The sequence below is a fragment of the Rhyacophila brunnea genome, unplaced genomic scaffold (genome assembly GCF_057557595.1).
Source record: "Rhyacophila brunnea isolate RB1 unplaced genomic scaffold, BYU_Rbru_1.0 scaffold_12, whole genome shotgun sequence".
Lineage (NCBI taxonomy): Eukaryota > Metazoa > Arthropoda > Insecta > Trichoptera > Rhyacophilidae > Rhyacophila > Rhyacophila brunnea.
Window position 1 is genome coordinate 5,024,293 of NW_028232774.1, and position 12,457 is coordinate 5,036,749.

Consider the following 12,457-nt stretch of genomic DNA (forward strand, 5'->3'; position numbering starts at 1 on the left):
GTATGGCAGTGCATTCAATACGAACAAACAAACAAACAAACAAACACACAAACAAATATTATTTTTTATATATTAGAAGATGGTGTATTTCTCTCGGGTTTGTGCCACTTTCCATGGACGAGAGGTTAACCGGAGATTGCCACCACACACTTAAATCCCTATTGCCACTTCCGACATCCTATTTCTGTGAAGCGGGGTTTTCCGCAATGACAGCAACCAAAACAAAACAACGGAATAAACTGGACATAAGCAACACACTTCGGGTGTTATTGTCTCTACCCCCAGATGGAACCCCGTCAGCGGGCCGCGGTAAAATTATCAAACGTTGACCGGTCCGCGGCGATAAAAAGGTTGGGGACCACTGCTCTAGGATACCTGTGGTTTGGGAATACTTGCGGAAAAAACTTAACGGAAGCAAGACGTATAATGCACACTCTGTAATACTTAAACTAAGGGTCGTAAGACAAGCAAAATAAAAGAATGTAAATATTTCATTTGAGGTGTTTAAACTGCTGTAAAGATAATATATTAACTGTTATTTTCCAGAAAGTAAGATCGGTAGCTTATCGCTAGGAAAGTGACAGACGTGGGTTCAAATTCTACACAGTCAATTTATGGCGACAACCATACGTCTGATCATCCCACCCGAAGAAGATAGACTATCCACATGGGAGGCGAACCTAGCCTCTGAGGGTCACGAAGATTGGATAAGGCCAGCAGAATATCTCCCACCCGGAGCCACTCTCGGGAACCGTACATGGAAAGCCCTAAACAGACTGAGAACCATGGTAGGGCGCACTCGAGACAACATGGTGAAGTGGGGGTTCTCCGATGACCAAACTTCCGAGTGCGGTGAAATGCAAAGCATGGGGCACCTTTTTTCATGCAAGGCTTGCCCAGTAAGCCGCAATTTCGACGAGATCCTACAAGCCGACGAAAATGGTGTTGCCTTCGCCAACTTCTGGAGCGACGCATTGTCTATTGAAGACTCAACACGACGAAGAAGTTAATTTATTTTTATTTTTCTTATATTATTTGTATTTCAGATGTTTCTGTCGTGGCGTGTCACGGAACCCTACTTCAGTATTTTTTATGACTGGGAATGTACACAAGACTTAGGTCACCATGCACTCAAGTGTGCCTTGACTGAATTTACATGACTTTAAGTATATCGAACGGGTAAAGTATATTTGGGAATAAATATAAAATGACGTAATCATACTCCTTTATGGCATATCTTGTGCCAGTGACGTCCCTAGACAAAATGCTGCCCATAGGCAGCGCCAAAATACCGCTCCATTTTTTTAATACTTACAGTACTTTTTATCATCCTTTCATGACTCCAATATCTAAGAAATGTATTGTATGGATACATTACTAAAAAATATATACAACTAAAACTAATTGAAATGCCATCTCCACTTCAATAGACAGTATTGCGAGTCCATGGTTTCAGATACATTTAAAAATACACCTGATAACTTTCAAAAGTCGCGAGTGACCGGCAAAAATATTTTGATAAATTAATTAGGTAAGTATGTACCTACCTATAATTCAAATATAATTCACAAATCTGCACGTCTCATTGCTGGTCATCGAGGATGTGACGACCAAGTATAACGGAAGTAAACTAGACATCGCAAACTCGACAAAAAAATAACAGTCCTGTTAAACCTTATATGTTAATTACTTAATACATTAATTTATTTCCAAGTAGTGAGCTGATTTTTTTAATGGAAAGATATTTCCGTTATTACTAAGTTTGGGTACCTATTTATGTATACCTATACCTAATGATTCTCCTCGATTTGCTGCCCTTCGAGTAAATGCCGCCCCCAAGCGACCCCCCAAGTCACTGCCTTGTACTGCCAGTAACTCATCTATAAAGACAAGTATTTGTATTTTTGTAAAAGTGTCGTTGATTGAACAAGTTTAAGAAACTGTACACTTCGGTGTTAAATAATAAGTAAGGTTAGGTTAGGTGTACATTTTCTTGCGCGGGAAATCAAATTAAGGCTGCAACCGGGTCGGGCCGCGTCGCATCTTTTCCATTTGATAACGCATAATAAGAAGAGGTAATATAAACGTGGAGGATGCCTCTTTATTAGATTGACCTTAAACTGGGTTATTTATATATTTAAATGTAAAGAAATGTTACATTTTCAGCGTGGGAGGATAAGGCGACAAGCAACATCGTCAGTGGCAGTCAGGTCAGTTGATTTATGATGCTTTTTATACCTAGATGGCCGGCTTCCTGTGAATTGATTTCGTTTTGTTACTAGATTATGTGGCGTTACCTCAAGTAGACTCCTCCATTTTGTTGGATTCGCCGCTTTTCAAAGTTTGATCATTATTAATGCTGCGCCACCAAGTCAACGTTTCAGATATTTATGTGTGATGTTGCCGGCTCATCGCTAGCGTTGGGGCTTGATAAATGTGATGACGTTGGGCAATCGCCCACAAAAGGCGGGGGGGGGGGGGGGCTGACAGGGCCCTAGCCTGGGGGGTCAGGAGGGGCCCAGCGAAGCGAGTCGACCAGATAAGTGAAATAAACACACATCACAAATTTGTTTCACTAGTAATCATTGTGTCTACTTATGTACGCGCATTAGAAGTTATACTTCTTTGGTGTAATAAAACAAAAACAAAACTTGTGATAACCTATATTTTTCGACTAGCCACTATCTTGTCAAATAACACACTCAAGAAAAAAGGGTCGCTTATTGGAGCGCCGTTGGTTTATTGCTATACATTTTAACTTATATTACCAAATTGTATAATTATTTCTAGTTGTTTTTATTTTTAAATTAATAGCTGTCACTCTGATGTATAATCGATTGTTTACGTAAGGAATTTCAAATGGCCGACAATAATAAATTCGTTGCCTAGGCGACGAAACAATTCTACTACCAAACTTGCGTTTGTATACAGCTGACTGATTCGCAGCTAACTTCATACTGTCGCGCACTTTCATAACGGTGTGTGCGCGCAGCTCTCAATTTCGCTCACTATCAAACGCCCCAAAAGAGGTATAACTTCAAAAAACACTACATATATACATTCATTTTACCGCGTACCTACACCATTTGGAAAACGCTACTGTAGATCGTCACATTGCCTTTATCCTTAGCGATAGGTAGGGGTGCCCGACAAAGATTCTAGCCTGGGGGCCGATTTCAGGATGTGGGGGCCATGCGTTGGGCTCATCATTTTTTTGTGTTACCTAACGGGCACACTTGTCATTCAAAGACTTGGAAAGAAGAGATGGATTTTTGGAAGTGCTACGTGGTGCCCACATACAAATAGCGGTCATAGATAAAGAACGAAGGAAAGAACATACATTTTAGCAAAAATATTTGATTGGGCACATTGTAAATTACTAAATATTATTTGAAAAATAATCTTTTATAAATGTAAATACTATTCATAAATTCATGAATAACTGACTATAAGTATATAATCGAATCAATAATTCATCGAATTAACAAAGTTGATAAAAAGGTTTATTGGAATACTGAAAAAAAAAAAATTAACTTTGCCTTTTCAAATTAAAAGTTGGAAATTAAATTGTACGATACGGAAAAGCAAAACGTAACGTTCTCAATATTCTGTTTGGTCGACAATAAAGTTATATAAAGAAGCGAAACTTGGAATGATTGATATTACAAAAATACTCAAAATGATTTAAAAAGAAGCCGAATAAAAAATAATTGTGAAGTGTTATTGACCCAGCCGTTGCTGTAATGTTACTTATTCTTCCAGCCTCTTTAATTGAAAATATTGCAATATTAATACTATCGACCGAAGGTACTTGATGGAGTTTGAATTTAAATTCTAATGTATTTAAGCTTTTTACTATTCCATTTGAGTCGTTTTATGTTAATATTTTTTTTATTAATATAATGTATATTAGGTGGGTTTATTTGTGGATTTGTTATATTTAAAAAAATAATATTATAAAAAATAGGTATCATGGAAGAATATTATTGAATATTAATTATTGTTTTATTAATAACTTTTAAAGACTGATATAGATATATCTCATTAGTTAACTCCATTAGTTACCATTGTTCCCAGAATAAACGATTTTCCACCTCTGTAGTAGGAGTGTAGTATTTTAATTGCTTATAATGATCTATTATTAGGTTTTGACGATTTTTTATACACTATCGAGTATATTCTTATTGATAAGTTAAGGGTTTTTTTACAAACACTTCAACTATTGATAATTTGTTTGTTATATATATATTTTTTTTATTGTGGACTTAATAGGTAGGTGATAAAGTTTTTATCCACTTTATTGCATTGATTTGTTATATAAGTTAGAGTTAATTGTATTCATTGTCAGTGTGTATTTGCCTTCTGGTAAGTGTACATAGTGCCTGAAGATGCTGAAAGACGAAACCCGGGTCGGAAAAAATGACTCAAATGGAATAGTACAAAACTTAAATCCATTAGAACTTATTACTTATTTATGTTGCACTAATTAAGAGTTTATCTTTACCTACTGCAATATTATCAATGTCGTCTTGTAACCCAAGTTGACATTATTGGAATGGACAGAATTTTTAGCATCGTAAAGGAAATGTAAACGTGGGCTTGAGCTCTATGTCTAAGAATTAATGAAAGCGTTAACTCTATATTTTAATTTCATTTCTACGCTAACACCGTAGTAATGTATTTATTTTTAAATTATTAGTCTATACCAATAATTGATAACTATGATGGGATACACTCGAGACAATGTTGAAATATGTATTCTTTGTCGACCAAACTGGTAAATGCGATGAAATGAAAAGCATGCAATACTAATTTGTATGCCAGGCATGCCCGCTTAAATGCAATTTCCAATAACATTATACAAGTTGAGAAAATGATGTTGCTTTTTATTATTTCTGGAGTGACACTCTGTAGCCCATGGGTGTCCAACTTTTACTATCTGCCGAGTACCCGGATAAACTTATAGAACACAATATACTATAATTTCTAGTACACTACTGGTCCCGAAATGGCGAAGTGCGAACTAAATAGTGCATACCTTTTCAGACATACTTATTTGTTTTCGTTGAATTAAGAATACATAATACATATATGTTACAGATGGTGTTGGTTAGTTTTTTTATAAAATTCATTAAGCCCTGCATAACCAAACCATAATCGATAAAAATCGTTTAATAGTATAAGTTTTAGATATTTTATAGATAAACGATTATTTTTTTACTAATATCAACTATGGCTTGGATTAGGCAGGTTTTAATTGAGTTTTAAAAACTAACAAACACTATCTACAGATTGTAGTCTTAGTTCAATGAAAACAAATACGTTTGACTGACAATAATTAAATGCACTATTTATGTGGAATCTTAACAGCCTACCTCTACCCTTCGCCACTACTGCATACATGTTTCCGTCCACAATCTAAGTCGAGATATTGCTGTTTAAACTCACCAATGTTTAAATTCTGTCAAAAGTATCGTCGATGGTTTGTTCCACGAAAAAGTATGATTATCTGTATTGTAGCGAGACTGGACACAGCGAAGAAGAAAATAGAATGGTTTTTGTTGACATAACATTATTTCCATGAATGGAAAATTCCATAAAATAAGCGACTCATGTGGTTAAACCTGCAAAATTTTTATTGTACCTAGTAATAATTTCACAAAACCCAAATAGAAATGCGCCCTGCACAGCATAGCCACCGCGCTTGTCAGTGATCGCATGGAAACAGTGACAGAATCACGGATTGCTACGTCATGCGTATGCTAGAGGAAATTCGCTTTTTGTGGATGTCGCTACGCATTATGTAGATGGAATCTTTACTTTGTTATTGTGTTATGATATTGACCGTATGTGTGGTTATGAGCTATAGCTATCTTAACAAGTGTTATTAACATTGCCGCCTTCGTAGTCTAATGCGTAAGGCACTACCTTTTCTTACCGCGCAGTTCTGAGTTCAATTCCCGGAAGTCATAGTACGCATATGCAGTTTTCTCTATCCTGAAAGTTTTGTATTTCACTATTATAATTGTACATATTTACTATTTTTCAAATGTCTGTATTAAGTATCACAAGTGACGTCCCTAGACAAAATGCCGCCCCATTTTTTTTATACAGTATTTTTTTAGAATACATTTATCTAAGAAATGTGTTATATGGATACATTACTAAAATATATATATACCTACCACTAAATCTAATAATGTCATCTCTACTTCAATAGACAATATTGCGAGTCCACGGTTTCAGATACATTTAAAAATACACCTGACAACTTTCAAAACTCGCGAGTGACTGGCAAAAATATTTGGATAAACCAATTAGGTAGGTTAGTATATGGGTACCTACCTATAATTTAAATATAATTTATAAATCTGCACGTGTCATTGCTGGTCATCAAGGACGTGACGTCCAAGGACAACGGAGGTAAACAAGACTTCGCGAACCCAACAAAAAAATAACAGTCCTGTTAAACCTGTTATGTTAATTAATATATGTCATTTTGTTTCCAACCAGTGAGCTGAATTTTTTAATGGAAAGATATTTCCGTTATTACTAAGTTTAGGTACCTATTTCTATATAATATAACTAGTGATTCTCCTCGATTTGTCACCCTTCGAGTAACTGCCGCCGACATTTTATTAAAAGATGAGCATTAAATGATCTTACCTGCTAGCAGTGGTGTTAACGCTGGTGTTAGAGCGTGATCTCCTGCTGATGATGGAGTCGCCGCAGTTAACAACACCTCCTTTAGTCGTAATGGAGAAGGTCCTCAGGCGGTATAAGTCGTCGGAAGCTCTAGGATTCAGCGGCTGCTCGGGAAGTGAGCATACCCTGGGGCGGGCGTGCGCCGCCACTGAAATTCATGAAATTATAATTATTATAATGACGTTTAACATCGGCGATCTGTCGAAGATAAAAAAATATTAATTTAAATGCGGACATGTCAACGGTGTCATGTTACATTACAAAAAAACATATTGTATATGTACAGTCGTCTATAATACAAGACACTCGGCAAACACATTCTAGCCTTTATAACTCAGAATAGTAGCGAAAATTTAGAGATTAAATGAATCAAAAAAAAAAATATTTCATTGTATTGTATAAGTTATACTGCAGCGCTGTCCAACTGGCGGCCCGCCAAATTTTTTTTGCGGCCCGCGAGCTGTACAGCAAATTTTTCATCAAACATTGGGGAGTAAGGAAACTTTGTCAGAATTAATATTTGACATGAAAATTAATGTCCGGTGAAAGAAAATATAAAATTGTGTTCAGAATTACCAATCATACATTAAAATATGATAACTTATTACCAAACTTAACTTTTGGATACAGAAGAATACCCAAAAATGAGAGATTTTGGACTACAAATCATTTCTATGTTCGGAAGTACATATATCTGCGAGCGTGCCTTCTCTGACATAAAATACATAAAATCAAAATATAAAAACAGCCTGAAGGACTCCACGCTTGAAAATATAATTAGACTTGCCACAACAAATGTTGATATTGACATAAAAGAAATTGTTGCTCAACAACTAAGGTCAGAATGCTCCCAATAAATAACTTATAAGTACGTATAAGTATAATTTTTGTTTTGTAAGGGTAATTAATTTATGATGAATAAAGTTTTTTACAAAAAAAAAAATTAAATGACTTAATAATATTATTGTTTTTATTATTTCTAGTTATGTGTTATTTTTGTTTTGTATAAAAAAAATATCTTTTGAATTGACATTAACTGACTTTTCATTTACCTATCCTCTTTGGCCCCGAAATGTTTGCTAAAGAAAAAATGGCCCACGGCCTAAAAGAAGTTGGGCAGCGCTGGGTTATAGCATTGTATACTTATAGGTTAAATATTTTATCGGCTGAGTCATTGAATCTGCTCCTGTAATCTTATAGTTCAAATAAAGGCACACTATAGTCAGGCCATGGCACGACACTGTAAACTTTTATGGTAGTGCTTATTGCTCATACTTCGAATGAAATAATATTATGGTAAACTATTTGTAGAAAATGATGATTGTTGCATAAATTAAAATAAACAGTAATCATCATCAGCCTGAATCTATTCACTACTGGATGAAGGCCTCTCCAAGCTGATTCCACGTATCTCGGTCCAGTGCGTTGCGTTGCCACGTACTTCCGCAGAACTTTATCATTTCATCGATCCAGCGGCATCTAGGTCTACCTTGCGGACGTTTTGTACCTCTTGGATACCACTGGATGACTAAATTTGACCAACGATTTTCTTTTCTTCGAGCTATATATCCAGCCCATTTTTATTTGAGGTTTTTAGCCTCTAATATAGTTTGCTAAAAAAAACTTAATAATTGAAACGAAATATGCAATCGAAAATCGTCATTTATTGCAAATAGGTTACTGCATTGCATTGGAAGATAGTCAATAATTAGCACTACCATCGTTATTAACAATTCAATGACAAGGCATGAATATAGTAATCACTGGTTTAATTAATTTTTGCCTTCCGATTCATCGAATAACGCAAGTTTACTGAAATCTATTGTTTGAAAATACTGACGAATAGAAGCAGTAAATATTTACAACAAAAGAAACCCATCATCGTACCATATTTATAGTGGTAGGCAAGATTGTTTCGATCAGCATTTTGATAAAAATCATGATAAAAATAATAATATATCAGACCTGCTTTCACTATGAAAACACTAGCAAAAAGCACAAAAGAAACCACCTTCGAGGCTCACGATAGCTTACGTACAATAGAATAAGTACTTCGGTAGGTAGTTTTTCATTATTTTGAATTTTACATAAATTTTAAATATAAAAACTAGAACATTTTTCCACAGTAGAGAAAGGACATAATGTCCATCTATAAAATAGCAGGGTTCGAAAAGTACTATCGAATCTGGTTGACGTTTTGTTTCAATATGTGTTTGGATTCAGGCTGTAAACCTAAATGGTTATTCGAATGACTATTAGTAAAATAGCCTACTAAGAGAACTTGGAGCAGCGCTCGAAATAAAAAAAAATTACATACCGGAACGTTCGATACTTTCTCAAAAGCATATTTGTGTACTTAATTATTTAATGTAATATTTTAAAAAAAAGTGTCTTCGATTGTTTGTTATATACCTGCCAAGATCAGACAGTAAAATGGAATAGCAATCGTTAAATTTGTGGCGTACAAGATTAGGCCATCGATTAGGTTTAAGGCGAAGTCTTCACTGAGCCTTTTTTAAAGAGGCACCTATCGGAAAAATACGAAGCTTGCAATTTGAGACATTTTTTTGATAATTTACAATTTCAACTATATTAATGAATAAATATGTATATGAAAACATTAAAAATATTTTTTTTTTTTATTTTAAGTCAAAGACAAACTTACAATTGTAAAAAATGTAATAAAATGTGAATTTGTTCTATCGGTCCGCACCCTATTATTACATATATTTTATGGTCAGATTTATTATTAAAATTTAGTTTATTAAGTTTTCTAAGCATCACCTAAGCGATTTTTGACAAATTCATAGTTTTAATATTTTTTATATCTATTTTAAAAATCATCGATTTTTATAAAAAATATAAATGTGTATAACTTGAAATCCTTTTTATTTATATCAAATCAATTATTTTTATAAATATAAATAAAATATTTATATTAATATAAATAAAAAGGATTTCAAGTTATACACATTTATATTTTTTATAAAAATCGATGTTTTTTAAAATAGATATAAAAAATATTAAAACTATGAATTTGTCAAAAATCGCTTAGGTGATGCTTAGAAAACTTAATAAACTAAATTTTAATAATAAATATGACCATAAAATATATGTAATAATAGGGTGCGGATCGATAGAACAAATTCACATTTTATTACATTTTTTACAATTGTAAGTTTGTCTTTGACTTAAAATAAAAAATATTTTTATTTTTAATGTTTTCAATTATATATTTATTCATTAATACAGTTGAAATTGTAAATTATCAAAAAAATGTCTCAAATTGCAAGCTTCGTATTTTTCCGCTAGGTGCCTCTTTAGAAAAGGCTCAGTGAAGACTTCGCCTTAAGTCACGTTCATAAATATTATTTTTGCGTTGATTTCGATAAGTTTCGTATAACATTGAAAAAAAAAGAAAATAAATTATTTTTATTACTTTTTAACAATAATTCACGAACCGGAACCGAACAGCAATATTCATTTTTTACACGACACCGGTATTCATATATTATATTAAAAAGATGACTACATACTAATTAATTACCTATTACAATAATCTAACAAATATCGTTCACCAGAGAAGTATTATATGTATATTATATTATATATATACAAAGTATAAATAAATAAACTGCTTTGCTGTATATGCGACATAGTGTAACTTGACTGAGCTGTGAATGACGAGATTGCTCGCAGAATAAATAGTACTTATCTTCAAAAGTGAGCTCCTATTGTGTCTCAAGAAAAAAGTGTTTAAGCAATGTATGCTACCAGTTCTCATGTATGTATATGAAATATTATGGACCCTTAATTTAAAATAAATTCAAAAATTACCAGTAGCCCAAAGTGGCATGGAAATGTGCATGTAGGGTATAACGCGGAAAGACTTAAGTTAATAGATAAGGAGGCAGACAAGGGTATGCGATGTGATCGAGTTTGATAATCAGAAGAAATGGCAATGGGCTGGACATATTAGTCGCTGAGTCGACAAACACTGGACAAATGCCGCCATACAGTGCTACCCAAGAGGCACTAAATGACTATAACTAATAAGTTTTGGTGGATATATGTGGAAGCAAAGAAGATAGGGAGGATTTCATCCAACTGTGGATTGACCCCGGCTGAGATGATGATGATTATGATATAACATTGTATGTATTTCATTTCAAATGGAGAAGCCATTTTTGTTTTAGATCAGCAAAATAGTAAAGAATTATGCATAATGTAATTCAGTAATATTTTAAAAGCTTACCTGGTAATTCTAAAAAGTTGGAAGTCCTTCTTTGACGTCCCCTGACTGTATTTTGAAAGTTCAGCGGCCCGATATCTTCTTTAGAGCAGTTGGACGACACGGAGTCTCTTGAACCTCTTCTGCTGGCAAGATAAGCGAGCCCACCTTTCATAGAGCCCCGTCTCATCGGAGAACAAGGTCTACTCAGACTGGTTGACTTCGTCACAGGCGTCTCATCGGTTTCTTCAGTCAGATCAGACGTCGATTTTCTGCAGCGTCTGATTGATCTACGCCCATCGTCATCTGTTTCTCCTTTACTAGATTCCCTCTGAGATCTTTCACTTTGAAGGTTACTAGTCGAAGAGTATGGACTCTTCTTTGTAAGTGTACTACTGGAGCTATATCTTGGAGAGCATTTACTAGGAGATATATATCCTGGATTTGTGTGAATATGAACTGGAGGTGTTATAACTTTTCTTCCTTTGACACTGCCAGGTCTTGATGATTTATATCCACCGTCTTGTGACGTGGAAATTTGCACTGTAGACCTGGATATGTAGTTATGTTCTTTAATAGGACTAGGAGGGTCTTGTTCATTTTGCTGCTGTGCAAAATTGAATTGTCGTGGACTTTTTGGACTTCTGAGATTCATTAGTTTTGGCGATTTTGGCGGTTTGCAGTATGCGTTTGGGCTTCTATCATAGCTGCAGCCTGACTGTGGAGTAAAATATCCCGATGATCCACTTGAAGCTACCGATGGGCTTTTTTGAGGGAATACGAAATGTCTTGGACTCTTTGGAGTATTTGGTTTTGGAGAAATTTGGGAGCCGTAAGCTCCCGGACTATTGATCGCCATGTTGTCAATATTCCAAGGTCGATTTTCTCTGGATAATTCTGAAACAATAAAAAAAATCGTTGAATAAAAGAAATACAGACAATGGTTATTACGATCACGGAAATAGCGAGTTCTCGGATGTAATGAGTAAACTTTCGTTGACATTTTAGTTTATGATTTTCTCCATACATTTATTCACTTTTATAACGAGCTACTTCTCGGGCATGCCGAGCAAAACTGTTAATGTGTCGATCGTTTAAAAACAATATTTTCGACCCTAGTACCCTAGGACCCTAATAAAATCGGACCGGGCAGTTAACTAGACCGATGCCGCCGGGATCGGATTACGTCTATGACACTAGTTAAGTGTCTAATTAGTGTTTTCGCCGACAACATTGAAAAAGTATCCACGCATATGGTTGAAATTGCATGTAAAAATCTAAGCTTTGTGAAGTCAGTAGGTACCTAGTTAACTAATTCCTAACCTAATTCCTATTACCTAATAAACAACTTATTTTGTACTTTATTAATGCCATGCTTGTTTCGGGGATTTTTACGATGGTTTTCAGGTTTTTTATGTTCTATGTTTAAATATAACGTGGCGCGAAAAATTTTATATAACGATATAACGAGTAATGCTTATAACAAGCAAATTCAGTCGGTCCATCTTCGTCGTAAGAACC

General features: G+C 34.5%; 1 protein-coding gene across 1 annotated transcript in view; it reads right to left on the minus strand.

Moving 5' to 3' along the window:
* LOC147077680 (uncharacterized) overlaps positions 1–11,827 on the minus strand; it is a 184,891-nt gene extending 173,064 nt beyond the window's left edge. The window contains exons 1-2 of the mRNA XM_085960630.1: positions 10,961–11,827; positions 6,667–6,853 (exon numbers count right to left, since the gene is read on the minus strand). Coding sequence (XP_085816756.1) covers positions 6,667–6,853; positions 10,961–11,795 — 1,022 coding nt within the window. The 5' untranslated portion in view covers positions 11,796–11,827. The remainder of the gene's footprint in view (positions 1–6,666; positions 6,854–10,960) is intronic.
* Between the last annotated feature and the right edge of the window lie 630 nt (positions 11,828–12,457).